At 44.7% G+C, this 27,645-nt stretch overlaps 1 protein-coding gene across 1 annotated transcript in view; it reads left to right on the forward strand.

Moving 5' to 3' along the window:
- GOLIM4 (golgi integral membrane protein 4) overlaps positions 1–19,444 on the forward strand; it is a 28,668-nt gene extending 9,224 nt beyond the window's left edge. The window contains exons 2-16 of the mRNA XM_033069039.2: positions 2,752–2,826; positions 4,015–4,064; positions 4,774–4,827; positions 5,290–5,440; positions 6,587–6,669; positions 7,229–7,312; positions 10,320–10,472; positions 11,289–11,612; positions 12,777–13,003; positions 13,419–13,498; positions 14,084–14,196; positions 15,264–15,431; positions 15,840–15,908; positions 17,276–17,356; positions 17,676–19,444. Coding sequence (XP_032924930.1) covers positions 2,752–2,826; positions 4,015–4,064; positions 4,774–4,827; positions 5,290–5,440; positions 6,587–6,669; positions 7,229–7,312; positions 10,320–10,472; positions 11,289–11,612; positions 12,777–13,003; positions 13,419–13,498; positions 14,084–14,196; positions 15,264–15,431; positions 15,840–15,908; positions 17,276–17,356; positions 17,676–17,834 — 1,871 coding nt within the window. The 3' untranslated portion in view covers positions 17,835–19,444. The remainder of the gene's footprint in view (positions 1–2,751; positions 2,827–4,014; positions 4,065–4,773; positions 4,828–5,289; positions 5,441–6,586; positions 6,670–7,228; positions 7,313–10,319; positions 10,473–11,288; positions 11,613–12,776; positions 13,004–13,418; positions 13,499–14,083; positions 14,197–15,263; positions 15,432–15,839; positions 15,909–17,275; positions 17,357–17,675) is intronic.
- Positions 19,445–27,645: the final 8,201 nt, after the last annotated feature.

Genomic DNA, 27,645 nt, shown 5'->3' on the forward strand with positions numbered 1-27,645 from the left:
ATGGTTAAAATAACATGGGCACAAAATTGCTGATAATGTAAACTAGGAAATGCTTTCTTTTAAATGTACACTAATGGCTTACTTTGCTTAGTAATAGCTTTATTGCTCAGAGAGGCAGAGCAAAGATAAGAGAAGGAGCTGTTAAATAATGTGTTAAATAATCTTCATTTCATCACCTCCCTGATTCCTGTGTTGTAATTAACGTTCAGCACTGGTCGAAATTGTGCAATCTGGGAGCACACAGGGCATTCCACACCTCTCTTCTCCCTCACTTCCTTTTCTTTGTGGGGAAAATCTTCAGGACTTGATTTTATTGGGATGAGTTCAGGAATTTCTGTGTTTCCTTGTTGAAGGTGAAAGGTCTTTCATTGATCTCTGAGGTTACCAGTTGAGTTTCTGGGCTCTGTGAGTTTGTGGCTCTTTGTTTATTTGTATAGACAGCACAAATGAACAAAGGTAATTCTCTAGGTAATTTCAAGAATTGAGCTGACACCTTCAGTAATTCCACCTTTGGAATAGTGCCTATTAACCATTAAATGACAACATTTCCCTCTCTTTTTTAGCATTCTGTTAAAGACAATGTAGAAATAAAGTTCAATTATTTGTGCAAAGCTCAGTGCAAAATTAAAAGCTTACCCTAGGAGAAATGATTTTTGCATCCCAGCAGTGGGATTTTGTCAGATTCCTTAGATAGGTTCCACCCCCTGCTGGGGTGGACTTTCCTAAAAACCTGTTTTTCAGTGTATTTATTTCTTTCCAGGCTGGCAGTGAAGAAGGAGAAATTCCAATTGTAGTAACAAGCCCTTTATTTGAGCTCTTCCTAAAGTTCCTAACTAGTGGAAATTATTCAGCTTTATGGGAGATTAACTCCTATATGTGCTTACAAAATCTGACCTGCAACCTGCTCCCCAAAGGAGCAAGTGAGAAAACGGGAACTCTGCTTTAATAATTGTTTTTAATCACTTAATTGCACTTTATGGACATCTGTCAGAGAGAAATGTGGAAGGCCAACCAGAAACTGGGCTGAAGGGGCAGAGGTGAGGGAGGAGGAAAGTGAGGAGCTGTTTTAGCACTTCTCCAGCTTTGTCCCATAGTTCAAGCATTAGCACTCAGCAGGTGGAGGAGAGGATGCCCTGCTGTGTTCAGGATGAACCCAGAGCTCAGCAGGGATTCTCTGAGAGGTCCCTAAGCCCCAGACCCTGCCTGCCCTGCCCCTTTCCCCTGTCCCTGTGGTGGGTTTGCTGTGCAGGGTTCTCCCCACACTGGTTAAAGCACTGGGAGGAGCTGTGGAAGCTGCACTTGCAGATGGAGAAGTGGAATGGAAAATGTTCCCTCCAAATCCATTTGTGGTTTCGTGTGTTTGCCAAGAACCCTTTTCCACCCTGATTGCATGGGAGGGGAAGCCCATTATGGATTTTCATTGCTCTCCTGAGCTGCTGTGCTGCAACCACTGTTCCTTTTGCACAATAATTCAGCATTCACCACCTCCAGGGCCTAAATAAAACCATTACTGTAGTGCTGTGTAGTGCTGCCTTTTGTTTTTTCCTTCTCCAAGCCTGCTGGTGATTTTTTCAATATTCATTGTCTGCTTGTTTTCTTCCAGAGGGTGTTGATACATTGGCTCATCTTGACTGATGCCCTTGACTTTAGAAGATAAATAGCAAAGTGGAGATAGGTGCCAGGGATTGATTAGCAATCCAGCTTCAGAGCTAAAACGTACACACTTGTAGATAAGGCTGCAGAATGCACCTTGGTGGAATTAAGAACATGTTTTGTGGTGCAAGAGGAGTTTTCTGTGGCTGCTAAGATACAAATTGTTATTTGATGCTTCTTGTTGAAGGCTTGCATTTACCAATGGTTTATTCTCAGAAAATGACTTTCCTGGTTTTGATGGAAAAATCACTCATTGTTTTAATACAAATGAATAATTCATTAGAAGAATGCAAACTGTAGTTTGGGCACTGAAAGATACTTGTGTTAAACTGAGCTTAAACACCTATTCTTGTGCATTTCCATAAGTTTTAATTGATATCTTTTCTGCAAACTTGGCTTTCAGATAATGAGAGGTGAGGAAAGGGTAAATAGGGACTGATGTGCCACATCCCAGACTCCAGGCTGAATGAAATACACATCTGGATACAACAAAGTCATAAATGTAAACCCCATTTTGGGGTGGTGTCTGCAAAGGAATCATGGGCAGCTTGACTTTGGGAGTCATTTTTGCTGGGAGACTGCAGAGGAATACTGTATTCCCAGATTTTGGAAGAATTTAGGGTGCTCCCAGCTTCTCTGTGCCCTGCTGCACCTCCTGGAGCTGTTCTGCCCTTGGGCATCTCCCTTCCCTGCTTGGCACAGTTCGTGTGCTGCCAGGAATTCCTCTGGCACTGGAGCTGTCCTGTCTCATTTCCCTGGCTGTGTGCAAACAAGGCAGGGGAGGGTGGAAATGTGGAAAATGTCCCTGAGAGGCAAAGAGGGTTTGGTAGCTCCAGCACAGCTTTCTGCCCCCACAAACAAATCCCTCACCTGGTTATCACTTTCTGTTTCCAGCAATGCAAATAAGGCAGGATTTGGGATCCATAAAGGATGCAAAAAGGGAAAAGTTACTGTCACAGCCTTTTATCCCATGACCTCATTCCACTTGTATTTTCCTGGTGCATTCTGTGCCAGCATTCCCTGGGTGTGTTGGGGTGGATGGTGAGGTCTGTGTATGTTACTTTTTAAATGAGTTGTGTACAAAATTTCTCTTTTCAGTTGTGTATGAGCACCGGTCAAGGTTAGAAAAATCATTGCAAAAGGAAAGGCTGGAACATAAGAAAGCAAAAGAAGGTAAAAATGTACTTTTCACTTTGACATTTAACTTGATTATAGTAGAAAGTAAATTTCAAATGGTTTTTCTTCAATTTTAAATGACTTGGGTAGCATATAAACAATATATTAGGATCCACTTGGCAGAGCTGTGCTGCTCTTTCTAGTAATTCTTTTTTATTTCATCTTTTTAATCAGATCCTTTTAAAAGCAATCATCTTTTAAACACAATTTACAGATGACTGCAGTATGAAGTAATATACACAGAGAATATGTTTGTATCCATGTATGTAACAAACCATTATGCATGTGGGGTATGGGCACTTGTAAATCCTGTCCTGGCATGCCAAAAATTCAAAACTTGTACCAAAGCCCTGGCATCTTTTCCTCCATTCCATCAGCTGGAAATTAAACTTGGAAATCAGTATTGGAGCACATGCTTATAATAACACCTTTTTCTGATTAAAACTAAATTCTAGGTGTGTGTGAGGCAAACACAAATTGCATTTCTTACACCTCTGTGTGCCCTCTGTGGAAGTTCAGCAGGATTCAATCCTCTGGAGTTTCCTCAGCCTCTGAATTCACTGCAATTTTCAGGGTAGAGCCTCTGTTCTTCCTTAAGCTGAGGACTCAGCTCTGAATTAAAAATAAGCCTTTAGCAAAGCTGCCAAGGAGTAAGGAATGATTCTCACCGTGCAGGTCCTGGTGGGTATCTGGTGCCATCTAGTGTAGAATGGTCCTGCTGCTACCCGAGGGGGAGACACCTCAAACCCTGCAAAGAGAGGGGCTGAGAAATAAATGAGGAAATGTTTGATTATTTCCAAAAGTACACAGTTTATAAATGCCCTTTTCCTTTTGAAAATTCCTCTCCTGCTGAGAGAGTTCATGTATCAGATTTAATCACCCATCTGTAGATTTGAGCCTGAACCCTGCATCTCTCACTGGAGTATGAAATCTTTAAGTGAAAATATTTTATGAAACTTTTTAAAGTTTGTGTGGTTTAAAATGTGCACATTTTGTCAAATTCTCCATAGGTTGTTTTCCTTTTTTTTTTTTGTTTAAGATCCTTTGAAAATTGTTAAAATTGTTTCTGCATGAATGTTCAGCTCTTAAAGAGAATTTATGTACTCAACAGTCAAGTTATTCAAGCACAGATTCTCATCTTCCTGGTGGTTTTTTTTCATCAGTACTTTCCCTTTTATGTTGCAGATTTTCTTGTTTATAAACTAGAAGCACAGGAAACACTAAATAAAGGAAGGGTAAGTCATCATTCCTAGTCCAAGTTTTTAATAGCTGATGCTATTTGAGTTGCAAGGAAAAGGAAATACTTTGCAATTATGACTGTTCAAAGGAAGAGATCTTGCAAAATGCTAATTGAAAGAGCTCTCACTTATCCCAGTTCTACTCTGCATTCATAAGTGCTCTCCAATTCCTAATTATTTGAGCTATAGTGGGAGATGCTAATACCTCTCCAGAAAATTAATTTAGAAAATAATCCCCTGTTTATATTATGGTAGTTCAAATGTAATGTTGTTTTATTTAAGGGGAAAGGGGAATAAGAAGGTGTTAGAAATCTTTTTGTAGCTTAGCCCCCAGGGAAAAGAACAGTGACAGCTTTCTAACACATGGGCTTTGAACTGGAAAGCATAAAAACATAAAGAAACTTTGTTTTATATACCAAGTGCCAGAAGGAAAACTCTATCTGGCAGAGGACCCAGAGACCTGTAGAGAACTCTTTATAAAGCAAGTAAATTAGGATTTTATGGCTATTTCATGTTGAAACTGGGGAGCAGTTTGGGAGCTGAGGAACAGGAGTTACAATCAGTAGGTGCAGAGTGTGGGAGCTTGCTGTGCTCCAAAGCCAGGGCAGGATGGATTTGTGTCCTGGGGTGGCTGTGAGTCCCAAAGCTGCATGTGCAGAGCTCAGGGCAGTGCCAGGGCTTTCACACCAGTGCTTTTGTTTTGCAGCAAGACTCCAACAGCAGATACAGCGCTCTGAGCGTGCAGCACCAGATGCTGAAGGTGGGTGAGTGGGACAGCAGAGCACCTGGGGAGTTGGGGACACACAGCCTGGCTGGCTGCTGCCATCTCTGCACAATGTCAGGGTGTGGGCAGGGCCTTCTCTGACTTTTAAAAGATGGTTTCATGCAGTTTTTCCTAGTCAGGCTTTCCAGTGGGTAATTTAATCTTATCAGATGCAATTACTTGTAGGGAATGCTGACTTATCAGCCCTGATGGAGTTTGGCACGTAGGGATTTTGTGAGACACATTCAGCAGCTCTGGGCTGAGGTGACACAGCCCTGGAACAGGAGCCTGCTCATCACAGAGATCATTTTGTGCTTGGAAGGAGCTGCCATGTGCATGCTTTGAATAATAACCTTCCTGTTATGAATGCTTCCTATTCATCAAACAAATTGCCAAAGACAATATTAGGCAGATCTGCAGATACTGAGCTGTTCCAGTGTCCCAACTTGGTGTTTGCAGAGTCAACACGAGGAGCTGAAGAAGCAGCACGCTGACCTTGAGGAGGATCACAGAAAACAGGGAGAGGAGTTCAGCAGGACATTCAGTGATCACAAGGAGAGATACCTACAGCTGCAGCAGGAGAAGGAGCAGGAGATCTCCAAGCTGAAGGGTAAATGTAACCTGTGTCTGGCTGCCCACATTAAATTGAGTGTTTGGCATTGTGTTTTTGTGGTGTGAGAGAGGCATTTTCTCTGTTCTCACTCACAGGTCCTTCATGACATCCTGTCTCCTGACAAGTTACATTTATTGATGATTTTCTGAGGCCTCTCTGAAATCTGTTCATATCTGCTCTGTGTTTCTGTCTGGGTTACAGAAATAGCAAAAAATCCACTTAAAAGCCTGTTGAGTGTCAGAGGTTGTTGAGTCAGTCTTTAATTTTTAATTCTAAGACTGGAAAAAAAAGTTTTGCCTCTTCTTTTTTTGTAACTGAAAGACAATCTAAAAATATTTGCCACTGCTAGCAGAGATGTAATTGTGCCTCTTTCTGAAGTGACTTTATTTACATTTTACACCTCCTTTTTCCTTGTATGTACCAGTTCCTCTGGAGCATGTTGCACCTGTACACTGGGGTGATGAATTCAGTTTTTCCTCTTGGTGTCCAGTTTCCTGTTTGAGATTCTGGGCAGGTTTCAGGCCTCTTCCTCCTCAAGAACAAAAAGGATGGGGCTGTGTCCATCAGAGCCTTTTTTGCCACCTGTCCCTAACTCAGGGGCTGCTTCTGGAGCTGTTTGCAGCTTTGTCTGCACTGCAGGCAGGGGTTGTTTGTTGGCTCCACATCAACATCATGTAAATAGTGGGAATAGAAGCCTCTGTCCCTGATCCCAGAAGCTTTTGGAGCCATCTGGACATCCCTGGGTCCTGTGACAGAAAATTCTCACTCACCAGCTGTGATGTGGGGAAAGAGAGGAGGGTGCCTTCCCCTCTGCCTTTCCAGGATTCAGATTTCCATTGGGAATTTTGCCATCTGCAACACTCAGCAGGAGCAGTGATGCAGAACTCCAGGTGCAGGTTGGGTGCACTGATAAAAAATTTCACCAAATGTTACAATTTTCTGCTTGAAAATGGAAAGCTATTAATAGGGTTGGGGAGAGAGGTAAGAAAAACAAACCTTACAATTATTCTACCTAATTTTTACTACAGCACTCCTGTGGGATTTTATGTGGATTCTGTTATAGCTTTAATTTTGGTGCTTAGCCTGGTGTTACAAATCCAGCCAGGTTTAAAATCTGTATTTCTTCTCATTTCTTTGCAACAGAATCCCTGTATAACTTAAGAGAGGAGAACAGGCAGCTGAGAAAAGCTCACCAAGACATTCACACCCAGCTGCAGGATGTCAAGGTAGGCTTTGCTCTAAGGAGAACTTCCAACATCATTAGGAAGGAATTTTCCCAAGTTTTCCCAAGCCCAGATCAGGCTGTGCTGTAGAATTGTAGTTTCTGTTATGTGGGAAGAAGGAGAGGAATAGACTGAACTGGATTTGTCTTTGGTCACCTGCACTTTAGGTATATGCCCATAAAAATAAAAAAATAAAAGAAAAGTATTTAGTATAGAAATCAGAATTTGGTTTTACAAATTAAAAATTGGGTCTTGGCAAAACTCAATGCCTAATGTTTTCCAGCTCTATTTTTTTTAAGTGTTCATCAGCATCTACCCCTACTTTTAATTTTATTTTAGTTACACAAATCCTGGCCTCCAAATTGCCTTCCCTGGTGTGCCTGCTTCCTCTGCCTGTTTAATATGCATTCCACATGAAATAAATAAGTGCTGCCATTCCAGCTAAGGATTTCCTTTTCAAAATAAATCGAATTATCTTCCTAGTTCAAGCCCCTCCTGCCTCCCTAACTGATCTTTAGAATGAACTTTATGTGAAACATGTGGTGTTCTTCTTTTTGTGTAGCAACAGCATAAGAACTTACTGTCCCAGCACAACGAGCTTGTGGTGACATTGGAAGACCACAAGAGTGCACTAGCTGCTGCTCAGGTCAGAAGGAAGGCAGCTCCTGCCAGCTCTCAGCTTCCCAAATCTGTCTCCCAAATCTCTCCTGGCCTGGCTGGCTGCAGGGTGCTGCATGTGCCTTTGGCATGGGGGTGCCACCAGTGCATGGCACAGAGGGGCTGCTCCTGAGAGGCTGCAGCAGCTCCCAGGGCTCAGGGAGCAGAGCAGCTGGGGGCCAGCCCAGCAGTGCATGTGTTCTGAGAGCAGATCTGCTTCCCTGGGAGCTGTCAGTGCCTTTCTGTCTCTGTCCTCTCTGCTGGAACTGCTGTGAGCATCCTGCACTCTGACCTTCACATTTATCTCTGAGACCTGGATGCTGCTCTGAAATCTCTTCTTGTGTGTGAACTGGAAAGGTGGTGAGGCTTTCATGGAATTCCAGAATGGTTTGGAAAAGGCTCATCCAGTGTCACCCTGTCCCAGGCTGCTCCAAGCCCCATCCAGCCTGGCCCTGGACACAGATCAATCCAGATCAGTGCAGCAGCAGCAGAACAGACATGAGATGTGTATGGAGGTGTGTAAACTCCAAGTGCAACTCAAATTAGTTCTTAGAAGAGCCAGCATTAAGTTCCTTAAATGTCATTTTCAAGTGAACTCCCCCTGAAGCACAAACTGTTGCAGGCTCAGTCAGCTGTGCCAGTGCAAGCTGTGGAGACCACAGGGAATCTGAAGGTGGGAGTGATGTTGGAGCAGAGGAAGACTTTTGGTGAAAGATCAGAGGGAAAGGCAATGAGGCAATGTGAAGTTATTTTTATTCCTGACTGATTTTCTTCATTTAGGCATTTTCACAGTCCACAAAATCGTTAGCAGCATGAAAAGCATTGGATCTTTTTTTTTTTTTTCTCAGTTCTGCTTGTTGTGCCTGTCAATATGTGTAGATATTAAAAAACTAGGGAAAGATCAGGAAGATCCCTCATAGCCTGAATATCTGAAGAATCATTATCTGCAGTATTAAACCACACTGGCAGCTCATTTTGAGCTCCTCTCCCACTGGCCACATTTGCTGTGTGGTATGTGCTGATAACATCTGAAATTCCACAAGGCCACGTGGAGGGGCTGATTGAAGGTTCACCAAACCCAAAGGGAAGCTCCCCACACTCCTGGCTTTGATCCAGCTCTTTAATTAGGAAGCCTGTGTCACACAAAGCCTCTCTGTCTGCACTCAGGGTGTGACATTTGTCCTGTGGGGACCCTCCAGAGAAGGGTCTTGCACATGCCTTGAGAACAGAGGGTATTTCACACTTCTGTGTAGTTTCTCCTGCAAACCAGCTGCAGAAGTCCCCAAGGGATTCTTTCCCAGCTCCATAAATGATCCCTCTGTTTCTAGGTGTATTCTAGACATAGAACACCAGCAGTCCGTGCTGCACTGACCTGAATCTTTAAAGTGTTTTAGTCTTTGTGCTCTTCCTCAGCCAGGCAGATTAATTACATATTTTAATAAACCCTGTTTTCTGCCAGTATCAGCACCTTCAAGCTGTGGCCTTGAATCAGAATGTTCAGTTTAGTGACTCTGCAGTAGAGCAGAGTACTTGAATTCTGCTCTGGATGGGCACTGTTAAAATATCATGGAATGGTTTGGGTTGGAAGGGACCTTAAAGCTCATCCAGTCCCACCCCCTACCATGGGCAGGGACATCTTGCACTGTCCCAGATTGCTCCCAGCCCTGTCCAGCCTGGCCTTGGACACTTCCAGGGATGGGGACTCCACAACCTCTCTGGGCAACCTGTGGCAGGACCTCACCACCCTTATAGTAACGAATTTATTCTTAATATCAAATCTAAACCTTCCCTCCTTCAGCTTAAGGCCACTCCCCCTTGTCCTGTCCCTCCATCCCTTGTCCCCAGTCCCTCTCCATCTCTCTTGGAGCCCCTTTGGGCACTGGAAGGGGCTCTGAGCTCTCCCTGGAGCCTTCTCTTCTCCAGGTGAGCACCCCCAGCTCTCCCAGACTGGCTCCAGAGGGGCTCCAGCCCTTGGAGCATCTCCACAGCCTCCTGGACTCTTCCCAGTGTGTTCATCTCTCTGGATGCTCACTGAGGGGAGACAAAAAATACAGAGATCTGAGTATTAGTTTTATGTTCAGTAAATACTCCTTTTTTCTCTGGAGTTAATCAGGGAGCAGAAGCATCCCCCTGGACTGACAGGAGTGTGCACTCTGCTTTCCCTTTAGGCCATTCTGTTTTAGGGGCCCATAGGCTTGTGGAGGTTCTAAACACACCCACACCTCCCCTGGAGCAGCAGGGAAGCTCTCAGGTGTGGCACCTGTTGTGTGTGCAGCTGGTCAGCTTTTATACCCCCTGCCCACCCCAAAAATCCACTTGGATCAGAAATCTTCCTGCTGCAGAGCCAGGGATTGGGGTACCAACCCTGCTGGATTTTCCTTAAAGCTTCCTGATCCTGTCCAAAGTTAATCAGCAAATCAAATTCCAACACTTTACTGTTGCATTTCAGGAAGCCTTTAGAAATTTACATTTTCCTTCTACTTCTTTTTTTCCCTTCTGTTTTTCCCCTTCAGCACTGTGAGTTTCTTTGCCTCAGTTCCTTATGTTGGCTGTTGTCTTGTCTAACACCTGTCTCAATGTTGAGGACTTGGCATTTTCACGTCACGTAGATGTACTTTGAAACTTCTGTTTCTGGAAGAGCTGCACTTCTTTCTACCAGCAAAGGAGAAGTTGTGGTGCTCTCCACTTCCCTCGCTTCAGTGTGCCAGGAAAGCTGCATCAGCCCCTTCTGACACTTCTGCTTGGCATGAATAAAACAACTCCTCTTCTTTGTCCCACTGAGGTGTTTTTAATACACTTTGTATGCATGTGCTCTTTGAAAAGATCCTGATGGATCAGTGTCATCTAATGTTGGGAGGAAAAAATTACATTTTAAAAGTTCCTATCCCTTCTCCTCCCTGAAAGATCAAGTTTTCTGCCAGCAAATTCACTCCAAGGTGACTACACTTGATTAAGAAATTAATTTGGACACACTGTAATTAACATATTGGCTTTAGACTCAGGTGGAGGAATACAAACAGCTGAAGGACACACTGAAAAAAATCCCAAGTTTCCAAGATGCAGAGAAGGTGGAAGGAGGGAATGAGCAGCCCGAGGTGCGGGGCCCGTCCTCCCCCAGCCACCCCCCGGAGCAGCAGCAGCAGCAGCAGGTAAAAGGATTCAGACAGCCCTGGAATGGTTCTGACCCAGCTAAACATGCTCAGTGTCTCCTAGGAGTGTGTGTGCACCTTTGTCAGCTCTGTAGGAAAGCTGTGAGAAATGGTTTAATTGTTGAGTAGTAAGAAAATCTATTCATGATGATCGTGTCTCACATGCTTTGTCCAGTTCTAAGTGTATTTATGCCAGCTGTTTTAAGAAGTTGCTCAAAATCTAATTTTTTTAAATAAGAAATATAAAATTTTAGCTATCTCGAAGTTCTGAAGAAATTTTTATTTAATAAGGTTCCAGTGGCACATTGAAATCAGTGAATTTAAAACTGCCACACCAAGGTTCAAGCAGAAAATATGTAATCTAGAAGTGAAGAAGTACCAGTTGTGATTTTGTTTTACAAGAATTTTTGGCCAGCAGAACCAACAAGAAATAAAAATCATGGAATCATTTAAGTTGGAAAAGAACTTTAAGATCTTTGAGTCCAGTTGTGAGCCCGGGTCTGCCAAAGCCAGCACTAAACTGTGGCTCTGAAACACAAGGCTGGCTTTGTAGAATTGTAAGAGTTTTTATTCCACTTCAGCTAAAATGAGGCTTAACTTACTCTGTGGTGGAACTGTACAACACCTTGTGTAGCTGTGCAGCCACAAAGCAGATAATGAGCCCATTTGGCAGGAGGAGCTCATTCCAAACCAGCCATTTGGCTCTCCTGACAACAGCTCTGGGCTGGCACAAGGGATCCAAGTCTGGCCTTGGCTCTCTTGAAACTGAAACCCATAAATGTGTTGTGCACACATAATCCTGTGTCTGTTTTGCAGAATGAGAAGCCAAGGGAGAGAGAACAAACAAACAGCCAGGAGCAGGACAGGGCTGAGCCTTTCCATGTGCAGGGAAGGGCTCACAAGGATGCCAAGGAGCTGAACATCCAGGAGCAGCAGGAGGCTGGAGAGGATGAGGAGCAACGGGCAGAGCAGATGGAAGAAGAACGCAAAAAGGAGCTTGAAGAGGAAGAAATGGAGCAGGCAGGGCAGCCTGAGCACCTGGAGGAGGAACAGGACCAAGTCCCAGAAGAGCATGAGTGGAAAAAGCAGGAGCAAAAGGAAGAAGAAACCAACATGTTGGGTGATCAGCTGCAGTCAGAGGTAGGGAGCTCTTTTCTAATTGGTTAAATCTGCTGTTGGGATGGAGGCTTGTCTATCACTGCTGGCCTTGTATTGCACTCACCTATTTCTAGGCAAAACCAAGTTTTTATAGGGAGTTTGGGATTCAGAGCACTCACTGTTTTTTTAGATAAAATTACTGTCATACTTATAGAAAATTAGGAATTCAAAGCACTTGGATGCAATAGGATTCAGGCTCAACTTGAGCACACTTGTACTGCAGCGCTGGTCAGATTTAATGAACATTAATTCTCCTGATAAAAAACAACAGATGGAAAAAAAAAAAGAGCAGCAGACTGAATCCTGTCTCCCACTTTAAACCTGAGGCCCTGGTAGCTGATGAGGAGCTCAGCAGGTGAGAGGGAGGCTGGGGTGGAGAACTGCTCTGCTTTGTGGTGCATCTCAGCAAATTGCAGAGTGTTCCCTTGTCAGAGGTACCTGCCTTCTGCAAACACCCTGCCAGCTCAGTGCTCACTGTTTGACAGGGAATTCTAACTGCCAGACAAACATGACTAAAATAACCAGGGGAAATCAGTGTGCATCTCTAAATAAAACCAGCAAATCCTGGATTTGCATCCTGGATTGGATCTGCAGTGGGAAATGTATTGCACTGGTCTCACTTTAGGCTTTGTGAGCACATTCTGTCCTGGCAGATTAATTGTGTCACTCTGGTGTAATGAGGAGCTGTTGCAGAGGGTCAGAGCAGCAGCAATGGGTTCAGTGTGAAACTGGAGTTAGTCTAAGTTATTGCTGAGTATAAAAGATGTGCAGTGTCTCACTTAGGGCTGAAAGCAACTCCCCCTGAGACTAGCACTTAAATCAATGACAACTTTTGCTGTCTTATTAGTCATCAAAACCTCCTTTTAGTGTGTAATTTGTTGGGAGGTTTTATTATTATTTATAGGAAAAGCATGGCTTTGCTCAGCCCACAACCTCCTCTTTCTCCCCTGTATACTCCACAAACACCCCAACACTTCCAGTTTGTGTTCCAAAAAATGTTTTAACTTCAAGCAGGGACACAAAAACTTTGAAATTACTTTGCTGTAATTGCATGGAGCTCGTTTTCCCCTCTGGCCAGGTTTCTCCTTGCTTGTTTCTGATCACTGAGAGGATGATTAATGTGTGACTAACACATTTCTGTGACAGGTAATGCCAACAGAGAGACAGAAAGCAGCCTATGAGCAGCAGCTGGAGCAGCAGCACCTCGGAGCCCAGAGAGCAGAGGAGGCCAAGAAGCTCCAGCAGCAGCAGGAGTCCCTGCACCAGCAGAGGCTGAGAGAGCAGCTCCTGAGGCAGCAGCAGCTCCAGGAGAGAGAGCTCCAGCTGCAGAGACAGGCAGAGCAAGGGGAGAAACTCTACAAAAACCACCTCAGGTTCAGCTCTCCCTCATGAGTTTGTTGTGCTCTGGGTTTTATGTTGGCAGCTTTGTTCTGCTCCCCTGTCCCTGAGGGCAGATTTCCAGGGGGTCCTGTTGGGTAAATCCTTGAAGAGCTGGAGGTTTATTCCCTGAAATCACAGTCCTTGCTCTTTGCCTGACCCATATCCTTCAAGACAATTCCTCCTGCAGAGATGCACAACACAAAGTCAGTGCAGCAGCACAAGAGTCTCTGTTCTATCAGGCATTTTTCAGGAAAGGTGATGTGAGGAAATACCAGATAATAGAGCATGAAACTGGGGCCTGCTCTGGCAGCTGCTGAGAGAGGCAGAGCTGCAGGTGGGGGGTTTGTTTATTGAAGCAGAAAACACACTTTTGAAACTGAAATGATGCTTGGCTTTTAATGTTCTCAGCCAACAGGCTCATTATGATAACATGGACCAGGACATTGTACAAGGGGAGGAAGAGCAAGGGATTCAGGAAGAGGAAGGAGGTAAGAGAGAATTTCTGTCCCTGCCATCTCACAGGCTCCCTGTGTACTGCCTTGCATGGGAGACTTTAATATTCATTTCATATCCAGATTGGATTCAAGTGAAACATAAACTTGCAATTTAAAACCAGAAGCTCAGATAACCATGGCTGAACTCTGAGTGAAATAGAGGAATTACTAAAGATCATATCCACATTCCTGAAAGGAGAAGTGTCCTTTTGATTGAGCTGTTATTACCAGGCTCTGTGGATCTTGGTTATGTTCCTGGCTCTGCCTAGGGGTTTGTTTGATCTCTTTAAATTACAGAATCATGACATTGTTTGGGTTGGAAGGCACTCATCTCCTTCCACACCCCTGCTATGGACAGGGACAGCTTTGTCTAGCCCAGGTTGTTCAATGCCCCATCCAACCTGGCCTGATCTCTTAATTTCTATTTCCTGTTAGGAGTAAATCAATTCTGTGAGCATTATCTGTTTATGTAAAGGCTGCCTACTGCTAAAAGCACGTGTGGAACCTTGTCTGTAGGAGACTCTTAAAAGGATAACTAAAAGCTGCTGTAAAACAATAATCACCTCAAAAATTCCTCAGCTTATGAACATGACAACCAGCACCAGGATGAAGGTGAAGATGATGATCAGAATAATGCAAATGAACAGCAAGAAGCAGAACATCAGGCAGAAAATCAGCAGGCTGATGAATCAGTAAGTATGAATTAAGATGCTGAGGGTTGCAGTGTTACTGAAGTGAGAGCCCACAGGTCTCATCTGAAATAATTGCACCTACAGAAAGGAGAGAAGCAGAGCTCTGCTAGGGAGACAGGCTTGAGAGTTGAAAACAACATCTAAAGTCCATTTAAAAGTGGCCTTACTCATTTGGGAAGAAATAAAAGGAAAAAGCTTCCTTGTTGGAAGCCAGATGTTTATTTCCACGTTCCTTTGATCTGTGCTTTTGGTGGAATAAAGGATTTGGTTTTAGCTGGGACTTGAACAGGTACATTTGGCTTCAAAAAGTACTAGCAGTGCCCAGTCATAATGAGAGGGGATGATATTTTTCATGCTGTTATTAATTAAAGGGCAGCTCAAAAGCCACTGTAAGCAGCTGGAGTCAGTACAGAGATGTGAGGTCCTGAAAGAGGATGTAGGTCAGCCCTGAACTGAGCCCTGCACAGAGATCTGGGGCAGGAGAATCACCCTGTGCCTTCCCCCAAACTCCAGCTTTCTGCTGCTGTCAGCATCAAGTGCATCTCCTTCCTCCCCTCCCATTCAGCAAATTAAGATGTACAGTGAATATTTCTAATGGATCTTTAATTTGTTGTCTATAACAATATAAAACTGCTTTTATTGAATGATAAGCAGAAAATGCTCCTTTCCTGCATGGCAAAGGTGAAAAGTGTTTTGTTTTCTTGTAGACACAGGCAAGGTCAACAGAGCAGGACAGGCTGATACTGAGTGATGCCATCAGCTCTGTGTGGAGCTGTGAGCATTAAACTCTTATCTTTGTTCACATGGCCTTATCAGGCACTGTCAGCTAGTCAGTAAACACAGGTTGTTCAGCAGCCTCTGGCACAGAAATTCTCAGATTCTGTGGCTTTCAGAAGAGGCACCTCTGTCCCTGCTCATGCTGAGGTACCTCAGTGAGCCCTGATCCTGCAGAGATTCCAGTGCTGCCACTGGAGCTGCCTCTGCCAGCCCCTGCTGCTGTTCTTTCAAGGGAAATGCAGCTGGACCATGAGCTAAAACTCTTTAACCCTCACTCCTGTAAATTACAGAAGGCAGCCATGGAAGATGTGAATCCTGCTGATGACCCCAATAATCAGGGAGAAGATGAATTTGAAGAAGCTGAGCAAGAGAGAGAAGAAAACCTGCCTGATGAAAATGAAAAGCACAAGGAAACGGGTCAGAAACAAGGACACCCAGGAATGGAGGAGCACTTGGTGGTGGGTAAAGGCAAAAGAGGCACCCCTAGGGCTCCTTCAGGAGGTTAAAACTGCACATTTTAACTGTGTTGGAACTGTAAACTCCTCCAGGCAGAATCTGAGTTTTTATGGCATTGGTCTTCAGTGGGGTGAATATTCCATTGTCTTCCTGCTCAGTATGGAAAGTGTTGCTTTATTCTGTGAAGTGAATTTTCTTATATTCATCTTGCTATTTTTTAATTGAGGGCAATTTTAAATCACAGAGCTGGGCTCTCACTACTGCTAATGAATGCACTAAAACTTCTCCTGCCATTATTGTTACTTTAGCTTTACAGAGAGCTTTAGTTCCAGAACAAGAAGCTTTAATCATCAGCCCTCTGGTTATTAGGCAAGCTCATAGAACTGAATTTTTATGTGATTTTTGTGCAGATGGCAGGAAACCCTGACCAGCAGGAGGATAATGTGGATGAACAATACCAGGAAGAGGGAGAAGAGGAGGTAAGAGCACAGAGCCAAGGCAGGTGCAGGCTCAGGGAGCAGAGCACAGCCAGCCTGGAACTGCAGCATGGACCCAAATCACTTTATTGACTTTAGCAAACCTGGGAAGTCTTTGCCATGACTCTGCTGTCCCCTTCTGGATACACTCAGGGTTACTCCTGCTCCTGTGCTGCAATCCATTAGTCTTCCATGCCATACAGCATTAATTGTGCAATAATTGAAAAGATTAAGCCTTTCACAACACAAGGAAAATTTCCTGGAAACCTCAAGGTCACAGAAAACCTCATTAATCTCTAATCACACACTGCAGTTCTGAGCAAACTCCTTCCTTGGCCACTTACTTACTCTTTAGCTCTGACTTTGATTTATCTGTGCTCCTCCTGAGCAATCCAAGCTGCAGTTCATGGAGCTGCTCAGGAAGCTGACAGCACAGGAGCTGGAGGAGAGAGGGAGGGAAGGGACTTTTTCCTTTATATCATGCTCATTGTGCAGGCACCACCCTGAGCCACCCCACAGCCCCTCAGTAGCACCTGATTAATTCCTATTCCTTCTTCCCACAAAATCCCTTTCAAAAAAAGCCCTGAAATTGCCTGCTGTCACTCCCTCATGGGGAGCACTTAGCATTCACCAGAGCAAAATGCTGCTGCTCACATCCAAGCAGCCCACTGAGAATTGGGCAGAGCTGCCCTTTGGCAGCTGCTCTTGGCTTACAGGAAGCAATTTATACCCATCTCCTAAAGGATGTGCCCACTGTGCTGACCTGGAAGTAGGGAAGAGGGAGCAGGGGCTGAGTGAGCAATTAAGAGAGAAAAGATGCTGCAGTGAGCATCAGTTTCTTTAGTAGATATTACCCACTGCTGTTCAGCTCGTGGCCAGGGTGATCCTGGTGTGATGGATGCCTCTGACCCAGCTCTCAGGACTCTCTTTGGAGCAGACAAGCACAGCAGCACTTCCCAAAAGCAAATCAGGTTTACTTCAAAACATTCCTCTCTCAAATTTGCACCTAACATGGGAAGTGGGGCATGGAATGGAGGGAGAGTGCTGGCAGAACAGAAAGGATGAGAGATCCTGAAGCTGAACATCAGGGACACAGATTCAGCATGACTTGCTCTCTCCAAGGAGAGCATTGGAAGAGATTGTCTGTGAGGATTGTCTTTAAAAGTTAGATGCTCTCAGAGGAAGTGAGTTTCCTGATTGTTGGGTGGTTATGCTTCTTTTTATCTTCCTTTAACCTCTCTCTGCTCTCTTCTCCCTTCTTTAGGATCTTCATTCTGTAAAAATACCCCTGTGGAAATGTGCCCAGCTGTGCCACAGGCCACTCTTTGAAATGCAGTTGAACCATACAGAACATCTCTTGTGCTTTGCAGGTGCAGGAAGATCTGACTGAAGAGAAGAAGCGAGAGCTGGAGCACAATGCTGAGGAGCCCTATGGGGAAAATGAGGAAAATGTGAGTTCTGTGCCAGCCCAGGGGTCAGGGACAGCCTCAAACCCTAGGGACAGCTGGACATGGCACAGGGATGGGACATAACAATTGTTCTGGCTTGCTTTGGATCACAGAGCTTAGCACTGCATGCTGTCCCAGCTTCCTTTAGCTCACCTCATCTCTGTGTCAATTCTTGCTCCCTGGAGGCTTTGGAAAATTTTTTTTCTGTTTCTGCCCATCAGCTCTCACAACTCCAGCTGAAAATCATTTCATTGCCCTAAAATAAGCTGTAAAGAAGCTGGCACTGAATCTGTTGTAAGTTTGTTTTGTTTTTCCCAATCAGGCAGATGAAAAGAATAACAGAGGGACAGACCAAGAGCAAGAAATGCAAGAAGACAACAACCAGAAAGAAATTCATGAAGAAAATTATGAGGAGGAAGAGGAGGAGGAGGAGGAAGGCAGAGCTGTTGCAGCAAAAACTCGCAGACGAGGGGAGATGTAGTTCCTCCCTTCAGTTTTTTTTTTCCATTACACAAATTCCTGTTCTGTTTTTTTTTTAAAAAAACCAACTTTTTTTAGGGTATTTAATTTCCAAAAAAAAAAAAAAAAGGCTTGTGTTTTCCACTTTTTACTTTTCTATTAGGTGCTGTCCTGTGTTTATATGAATACAATATTTTGATACTCTAGATTAGGATTTCTTTTCTATCCAGGCTGTACATAACCAGACATCCTCTAGGCTGAATTTTTTCTAACTCTGGGCACGGTTTCTAGAGGCCATTTTGGATACACTTTCACCTTGTCCAGGCCTGACAGAATGTTTGGTGTCATGTCAGGTGCACTCAGCACTGAAGGAGCATTCCTAGTGCCTAAATCCAGGTGACTTCAGTCACTCCAGCTCGTTGTCTTCCATGGATTTATTCTGACCAAGGGCTGCTTATTCCGTGTAACCTCACAAAGCCAAGCACAGGCCGAGCCCTTTGCAGGACCAGGCCTTTTCTAGGTGCAGAACAGTTATAAAATATGCAAATTATACAAGCCTTCAGCATGCAGCCAAGTTGCCAGCTGTTAATTTTGGCAGCTGTTTAGATACGGTTCAATTATGCATTTATTTTAATGAGCCTTCCCAGGTACTTCAATTACATTCAGTACCTGGCTGCTCATGCAAATGGGGCTGTGCTCAGAGGAGCTGGGAGCTAAAAACCAATTTAGACTTGGAGCTCCATTATGCCAAATCAAAACACTACAGCTGTCACAGGGAGGAAGATTTACAGCAGCAGCAATTTCCTTGTCCTAGCTGATGTACAAAATATTTGACCAGAACCAGAGTGATGTTGCCTCAGTGCCAAGTTTTCTGGAGGGTGTGGTGGCTGAGCTGACACAGTTGGTACAAGATGTTGAACTTTAAGGCCTTTACCTTCTTTTCCTTATTTATTTACAAAAATCTGCTGGAAGGATTTGTGTTTGCCCCAGGGTGAGACTCAGACTCGAGCCAAAGCCCACAGAAGTTGTTTAGCCCAGCAAACATCTCCAGCACTGCATGCTGAAACCTGAGGGGTGGGGGGGAAATGACACAAAAATTGTGCCTTGGTGTGGGCTACCCTGAACATAATCCCAGTGCATGAATTATACAATATTTGTATTGGTACAGACACTAGTTATTTAATATATGTTAAAGGAGAATGGGAATCTGGATTTCCCAGGCTATGCCCCATTGCTGGAAATGAGGCACAGGGGAGCTCCCCATCAAAGGCTGTGTTAATATATAAAGGGAGAGGGAGTGGGGGTTTTTTTCCCTTTTTTTTTTTTTAATAATGATGCATAGCAATGTTTTTAGTTTAATTTTTTATATGAATGTAATTTAATTCATTTTTTCTACTAACTTGATTATATTATGTTTTATAGTTGGTTTCCATTCATTACAATTTTCCTAATTGTCCCAGATCCAGTGCTTATGTTTCATAGGAAGATTTTTGTCAGTGAGTATTTTGGGTTTTCTAGTTACCATAAATCAGATTTACCTTATGTATAAAAAAAAAAGTTTACATGAGACTGTAAAATGTATAATATGTACATAATCTTCAGAATACAATTATTTTGGTAAATTGGCCTGTATTTTTAATGTCATGGTTGCAGTATTTAATTATTTGAGGCATAATAAAACTTGACTGCAGTCAATAAACTGGAATGTAGTTACTGATCTTTCACAGGCATGAGGGTTTGTGTCAGTTTTCCTAATGAGGTGTTTGGATTTCATTTTAATACAGGAAGCAGGGACAGGCAGGGGAAGGGATGGAGCCCTGGAATATTTTTGTTAGTGATTTCCCACCTCTGATGAGGGTCAGAGTGCCAGGGGGACCCTGGGGGAGCTGAGCTGGTCCTCATTGCCATGGGATCCCTGCAATTCAGGGAATGCCAAATGCTTGGCTGAATCAAGAATTTAATGAGTTTCTGTGACCTGAAAACAAGTGGAGCTGGGTCCCAGCCCCAGGCTGGAGCAGAGGATGAGCAGCACAGGGGAATGCTCAGTTCCCAGCTCACAGACTGAGCCCAGCATGCTGCTCTGGTTTAGGAGGAGAGGGGGAGTCTGAATTCAAAGGGAAATGTTCCATCCCTATGGGATTTGGCAGCAGCAGAGCAGCCATGGGCATCCCATGACCAGGACTCATCAAAACACTGGAGACAGGTCAGGGAGCAGAAAACTGAGAAAATTCTACTGATGGAAGGAAAATCCGTGCACAGACATGGGGAGAGCAGAGTGCTGGCTGAGAACACACCCAGGGAACCACCCAGAGGGGCAGGAGCCCTCAGCCTCCCACTGAAACACAACAAACCCCACCATGGAATTCTGACCAGAAATTGTTCCACTGCACCAGGGATAAATGGGCACACACAGCATCTGCAGGGTGAGGCAGGGACAAACCAGAGCTGTGCATCCAGAGCAAGGTAAAAAATTAGATCTGACACAGAGTTTGCTTTTTGCTGGTTCACATGCAGAAGTATTAATCATCATCATCACAACTAAAGAGAATAAAAACCTAAATAATTTTGCTGTATCTGCTAGTAAAATTTGTTTGGTTTTTTTTTTCCTGAGAAGTTCAGCATATTCTAGGTGTCTATCAGCTCTGTTATAGTCAGCTGATGAGAACAACAACAGCTTTACTTGTTCCTGTGTGCTGAAACACCTCAGAAAACCCACAGGCATTCTGATCAATAACTTACCATTCCTTGGAGCACAGTCACTGGACTTTAATGCATGTTTTGTTCTCAAACCATTTTAAGGAAATGTTAAACCCTATTGCAGAGAGAAGCCAGCACAGGGATTTGGACAAGGATTTTTGAGAGGAAACCTCCAGACTGGGCCCAAGTTAACCCCAGAGTCCTGCTGAGCCTTCTGATCATGCTCACCAACATAAAACTGGGTCTTCTGTAGTTTACAACCATGCAGCAAATGGTTTTGGCAGTTAAAAAAACTATTTTGCATCAGAGTTTTGACCTGGGGTGATCTCCCACTGTTTTAGTCCCCATCCCTTGTGGGTAGAAGCTCCTGGCCTTTCCCCACCTCCCCTTGCTGCCAGCTGTGTTTGCTCAGCTCCACATCTGCATTTCCCCTGCCCAAATTAACGCTCCACCCAAGTTTCAAAACTTGGCAAATGTGGCAGAACTATCAGGACAGTTTTTCCATCACAAATTCTCCAGTTGTCAGCCATGTAGGTGACCACAGCACCCCAAAACCACCTGGAACATGCTCCTGGTGGCCTGGGAGGTGCAGGAGCAGCCCCTCCAGGGAATGCCCATCCCAGAGCCTGGAAAAGCTGCCCAGGATCAGAGAGCTGCCCTTGGTGCAGTTATGGGGACAGCTGTGAGCTGAAGTACATATTCAAATATTAAAGTGAATTTTAATGAAGGGTTAAATCTCTCAGGGAGTTTTATGCATGGTCTTGTACCAAAAAGAAGAAAAAATAATCCTAGATGGCACTTTGGAAAAGGCAGCAGCCTTAATTAATGAACAATGCTACTGCTGGCTGCTCAGAAAACAAAGTGATCAGCTCTGTGAAAAGATTGTGGAATTAATTCCCAGACTGTGTGGGATCCATTATCCACTGGTGTCAGAGAGAAGGGCAAGACCTGCAGGCTCTTCCTGCCCTGTAGGAAAGCCAAGCTCAATCTTCCCCAGCAGGGGAGTCAAAATACCCCTGGAAAGCCCAATTGTGGTGAGGGGCCCAGGGCAGGACACTCCTGGCTGCAGAATCCCTGAGCTGGTTGTGCACAGCAGACATTCCAGTGGAATTCCTGCATTTCAGGCAGCCAATTTTCCACTCCTTTGTTGGGACAGGTGAGGAATGTGACAGCTCCCATGCATTAAGCTGAGATGGTTTCATACACATATATATATACACTCACTAAATATGTGTAATGGGTACAAACTGGAAGAGGGAAAACTCAGCCTGGTTATTAAAATAAATTCTTTGCTGTGAGGGTAGTTAGAAACAGGAACAGGAGTCCCAGGGAGGTCGTGGACTCTCCATCCCTGGAAGTGTCCAAGGCCAGGCTGGACAAAACCCTGAGCACCCTGCAATAGTGGAAGATGTCCCTGCCCATGGCTGGGGGTGGAACTGGAGGAGCTTTAAGGTCTCTTCCACCCCAAACCATCCTGGAATTGTGAATCTGTGAACGTGCAGCTATACAAAAATATCTATTACATGAAGTAATTTGTGCAGAACTGTGTTTACCTGAGCCTCAGCTCTGAGATTGCAGACTCTCCTCTATGAATATCTGCATCCCTGACCTGTTTCCCTGAGGAACAGGAGCATTATGTGGCACAGAGGAGCCAACTGCACTCCCTGGGCTGCCAAATGCTCGAGGAAACAAAGGCAAATTGGAAAAGGCTCCCCTCCCTGTTCCATGCCATGCCAGATGGCTGTGCTAATGGATTGATTTGGTTGTGAAGTGAAGGGATGTGGTGCAATAATGAAAAATGTTGAGATGCTTCCAACCTCAAAATCAATATTTTGATGAGTTTTAAAATAAATTTGTTGCAAATAATGGTGTGATGTGAGGAAAGTCTTTGTGGAAGTGTTATAATTCACAGTGACAGATCTGCAAAGCCTCAATCCATGTTGCTCCTGAAGAGACATTGAGATTCCTTCTGGAGAAGGTTTAAAATTAGAATACTGGAAAACTTTTCAGCAGTTTCAAAATCGGGAAGCTGCTCAGAACGGAGTTTCTCACTGGTGATTTTGTGTAGAGCCTCAAGAACCCAACCAGGAGATCTCAAACCCCCAAAATCCTGAGTTTCTGTGGATCATTTTGGGGCTGAATTCCCATCCAAGGCTCCTGTCAGGTTACCCCAAAGAAACCTCTGCTCTGGCACTGCCTGGGTGCAGCACAAAGCTCAGCTCCAGCCCCTCTCACCCTGCTTTATTCCTCCTGTTTTATTCCTCCTGTTTTATCTCCTTTTTTATTCCTCCTGTTTTGTTCCCTGCCTTCAGCAGCTGTTCTGCCTTTCCAGGGCTCCCCACGAGTGGCACTGGCACCTCAGGTCTTCCCCTTGTCACCAAAAATTGCTTTATTGAGCCTGCTTTGAAGCCTTTGCTTTATCCCCAATAAATTAACCTCAGCTCCTGTTCTGGGGGAACATCCCAGCTATTACAGCCAGCATGGGCAGGAGAAAAGGAAAGGACATTTCCACCTTGCTGGGTAGCAAAGCTTTCACAGCTCAAGCTATTGAATGTTACAGTGTGGAAAAAGGAGATTATTTGACATTCCTCTGTATCTTAGCAAACTGCTAAAGATTCATGAATATTTCAAAGAGCCCTGGCTTTTTGAAAGGTGCCTTAAATCTCTTTGGTGTGCAGCAGATGTGGTGTTTTCCATTCCAGGTACAGCATCACAGATTGAGCTCTGGCTTGGGTTGCTGGTATTTTAGGCAGCAAAGGGCAAGAAATTAAATAAAAATCAGTATTTTTCCCCTTACAGGGCAATCTCACAACTGCCAATTCTGCTGGGGAATAACCTGATCTTTGATTTGCTTATCCCACATCACCTTTTCCTGTTCCCACAGCTGGACTTTGCCAAAGGTGCCTCCTGTGGGAAGCAGCATCCAGCTTGGGTAAAAGCACAGAACCAGCTCCCAGTTTTGTTTCCTGGCCCCACAAAGCTGCATTTTCCCTTCTGATGGTGTTTTGTTGGGATGATTGTGCTCAGACCCAAAGGAGCTGAGTTCCCCTGATCCTCAGCCCCACATTTTAACCCCTCTGGTGTGGAACCTCCAAACCCCACAGGTTTCATCTCAGAGAATGCAGGCCAGGAAAACACAGGGAAAAACAAAGAACTGAGGATTCAGGCAGGGCAGGAAGAGCTTGGTTGGTTTGGTCCCTTGTGGAGAGGGAGGGAAATTCTCATTTTGTGTTATCAGAGTGAAGCCCATCCATCCTCTGCAGGGCAGGACACCCTGTCAGGGATGGGGAATGGCAAACCTGGGAATTTTTTCCATTCCTCACAAGTTTTGGGCCCATTTGGGCATCCCCTCCTGCACAAATGGATTTCTGGGCCATCCCTTTGTGCCCAAACCATTTGAATGTGCTCAGGCAGGGGCAGCTCCCCTCCCTCCTCACCCTCCCCACCAGGCAGCCAGCTCTGGCAGCCCAAGAAATGCAATACCTAATAAGAGGATTAAGTAGAGAGGAATTCTGTTTAATATTGCATTAGCAGTGGCAGATCCCTCCCTGCCTGTTCCAGCTCCCTCACAGGATACAATGTCCAGCTTGTAAGGGAAGCTTATTGACATCTGATCAGTCAATAAATCTGTTCTTGTATTTTAATGACCCCAAGAGCTGTTTCCACACGCTCACATCGTCTCACCAACAATTTACCCTCATCAATTAATTATTTCCTTCAGGGCTTTTAAAACCCTAGGACCTGTTTTAGCTCCTTTGCCACAATTCTCATTTAATTGTAAAATCAAGGCTCAGGGTAGAGCAGGGTTAAACCTCACCAGTCCAGACAGAGCTGTGCAAAACCAGGATGAGAGAGGCAGAGGTAACTGTTCCTGGGCACAAAAACTCCAAACAGCAACCAAAACCTTCTCAAAGGATCCAGAAGTCAGCTCAGAGGGATGGAGCACGGCTGATGTGTGGAAAGGCTGGGAGAAGGGTTTGGGGTGACCCAGCTGTGACCTGCCAGGACCTGAGCTTCAGGAAAGATGGACAGGGGCTGTTCAGGAGGGACTGGAGTGACAGGACAATGGGAATGGCTTTAAACTGGCAGAGGGCAGGGTTAGAGGGGATATTGGGAAGGAATTTCCAATTTCAATTTCCCTGTGAAGGTGGGGAGGCCCTGGCTCAGGGTGCCCCTGGATCCCTGGAAGTGCCCAAATCCAGGTTGGACAGAGCTTGGAACAACCTGGGATAGTGGAAGGTGTTGGAAATTCATGATTTTTAAGCTCCCTTCCAACCCAAACCATTCTGTGACTCTACAATTCAGAAAAAGCGGGTTTGAGTCCTGTGTTGCTAAATCCTGCACGTGACATTTGCAATAATTTTCCCTTCTGTGCCCGAGTTTTCTGCCTATGTAAACGGGGAGGACAGTCCTCTATTATCACAGAAGGACTAGATCAATAAGAATGTATTAAAGATTCATATATAGGTGTATTAAAGCATCCATGCTATGCTAATGTCTCCCATTGAAATACTATAAAAAGCTCAGTGGGCTCTTGACTGAGCCATTAAGTGAACGATGGGCAAATTGGAAATGTCCAAGAAAAAAAGGAGCAGAATTACACTCTGCTATGAAACACCAGGCAGCTCCCATAAAAATCAATGGCACTGCATAGCAGTAAATTGCAGGGGAGATGAGCTTTATTTCATGGCTCATAAGTGAACATGAATCTCTAACAGCCTGTCAGCCCTGACAGCTGTGCTCCGCAAGGAACTGGATTTTTGGGAGCTGCTCCTGTGGGCAGCACTCCTCTCCAAGAGGAGAATCGTCCAGGGGAAGGGATATCCCCACCAGGTTTCACTCAGCTGGCAGAAAGCCTCTCAGGGCTCATCCCCCTGAAATCTGAACATGGCTGGAGTGGCTGAGCTGTGCCAAAACTCCGTTGAAATGTTGGGTTTGTTTCTGTGTGTTCTGCTCCAGGCAGACAAGTTGTTCCCTAATAATGTTATGGCTTCATTTTAAGGAGGGACAGAGAGGAAAAGTTTTCCTGCCTGAAAAGTGACACAATACAGGGTGTGATAAAAGGTGTCTGTTCTATCCCATCTGCTGAGGGTGGGGCAGATCCTGATCTGCATGGGAGATATTCTGCTAATGGGCATCCATTGAAACCAGCTGGGGCAGTGTTCTTTATCTCATGGGATATCTCCTGTTCATGGCCATGGTTTATAAACCAGCTGGGGCAGTGTTCTTTATCTCATGGGATATCTCCTGTCCATGGCCATGGTTTATAAACCAGCTGGGGCAGTGTTCTTTATCTCATGGGATATCTCCTGTTCATGGCCATGGTTTATAAACCAGCTGGGGCAGTGTTCTTCATCTTTTCACAACCCATCCTTCCTCCAGCCAGTCATTTTCTGCTCATGGCCATTGAGTCCCACTGTGGGACTGATAAAATTACTGCATCCCATTGGGAGTTGCTCCAGCCAGGGGGAAGAGCCCAACATTTATTACCAAGATAAAAACAGAGGTTTTGGGACACTAAGGGAGTCCCTTTCTCCACTGGACTCCAGAGGAAAACCGGATTTCTCCACATCCCCACTGGAGCTCCGGAGGGAAACTGCACCTTGTACAGGAGCACTGCTCCAACTGAGCCACATCTGTCACTGCAGGAGGATGCAGCCACCATGGAATGGGACTGCTGCCAACACCCTGCCTGATGGGTGTCAGGTTGTACTCTGACTGTGTCAGGGTTTGGGGTTTGTTCTTTGTAGTGCTGTATTTCTATTTTAATTTCCCTAGTAAAGAGCTGTTATTCCTATTCCCATATCTTTGCCTGAGAGCCCCTTGATTTCAAAATTATAATAATTTGGAGGGAGGGGGTTTCCATTCTCCATTTCAAAGAGAGGCTCCTGCCTTTCTCAGCAGAGACCTGTCCTCCAAACCAGGACAGCACTGCAGTTCAAATGCAGACAGGAGCAGCTTTGCTCCTCCCTGACTCCCTGCAGAACCTTTCCCCAGCCCCAAACACAGCAGGTGCAGTGAGCTCTCTCCTTTTGGGTTTGCACACACAGAACTTGTTTTGATGCTGGGTGGGCACTTGGGGAGCACAGTGCCAGCTCCAGGATCAACCACAGAAAGCAGCAGGGGATCTGCACAAACCAGCCCCTTGTGGCCTCACCTGCACATAAAGGTCTGTGAGAACAGCAGATAAAAATCAAATAAGTGACATAAATCCCTGAGGTCATGGAAAACCCCCTCAGATTTAACCATTGCACTCTACTTCATCACCTTTTTATCTAACAGTGAAAAGCAGGAATGGCCAACACACTGAGAGGACAAACCAGCCTAAAAAAGTTTATTTTCCCTCAAGCCAGGTTCTTCACCTTATCTTCTCTCCAGACTCTGCACTTGCTCCAGATCCCCCTTCAAGCTGCCAATGTCCTCACACAGCCCACACCAAGGAGGCACTTCCAGCTCTCTCAGCCTCATCTTCCCACTATTTTCCTTTTCCATAGTGTTTTAGTTCCCCTGATGATTTCTTTTTATCCCCCAAAAGGTGTTTCAATCTGTTTTCCCAACCCATCCAGCACAATGAATTATCAGGAATTAAATTAGCTATCAAAGGGCTAACAGACTTGTTCCTTCAGGGGCTAAATTAGTTATTGCAGACTTTATCTGGAAGGGGGGAGGTTTAAAAATGTGTTCTTCCAACAGGTTTTAGTCCTCATTATCCACTCTGAAGCCTATCTGTGGCAGCCACTCAAGGGACCACAAAAATCAGCTGCTCAGCACAGATGGCCTTGCACTAAAGGTCAAAGAAAAGAGCATGAAAAACGTGGAAATACTTTAAAACCATTCCTGCAGGCAGTGGCTGGAGTTACCTTTGTGGAGAGGTTTGAAATTCCTCCTCGGTGTTGCTCATGCAATTTCATTGTACAAGAATTTTGCTCTTGTTGTTTGGCTTTGCTTTGTGTTTTAAGCAGGATTTTTGTTATCTCTCAAGAAAGTAAAATATATTTGCTTCATTGTGGGAGGATTAGGAGCTGAGACATTGTGTAATGTTAAAGCAGCACAGACTCTCCATCATACAACAAAAACTTAGCAACAAAAGCCCTCAAAAACTGATATGAGAACAATTTTCCTCTGTATATAACAGC

Source organism: Catharus ustulatus, chromosome 10, assembly GCF_009819885.2.
Source record: "Catharus ustulatus isolate bCatUst1 chromosome 10, bCatUst1.pri.v2, whole genome shotgun sequence".
NCBI lineage: Eukaryota > Metazoa > Chordata > Aves > Passeriformes > Turdidae > Catharus > Catharus ustulatus.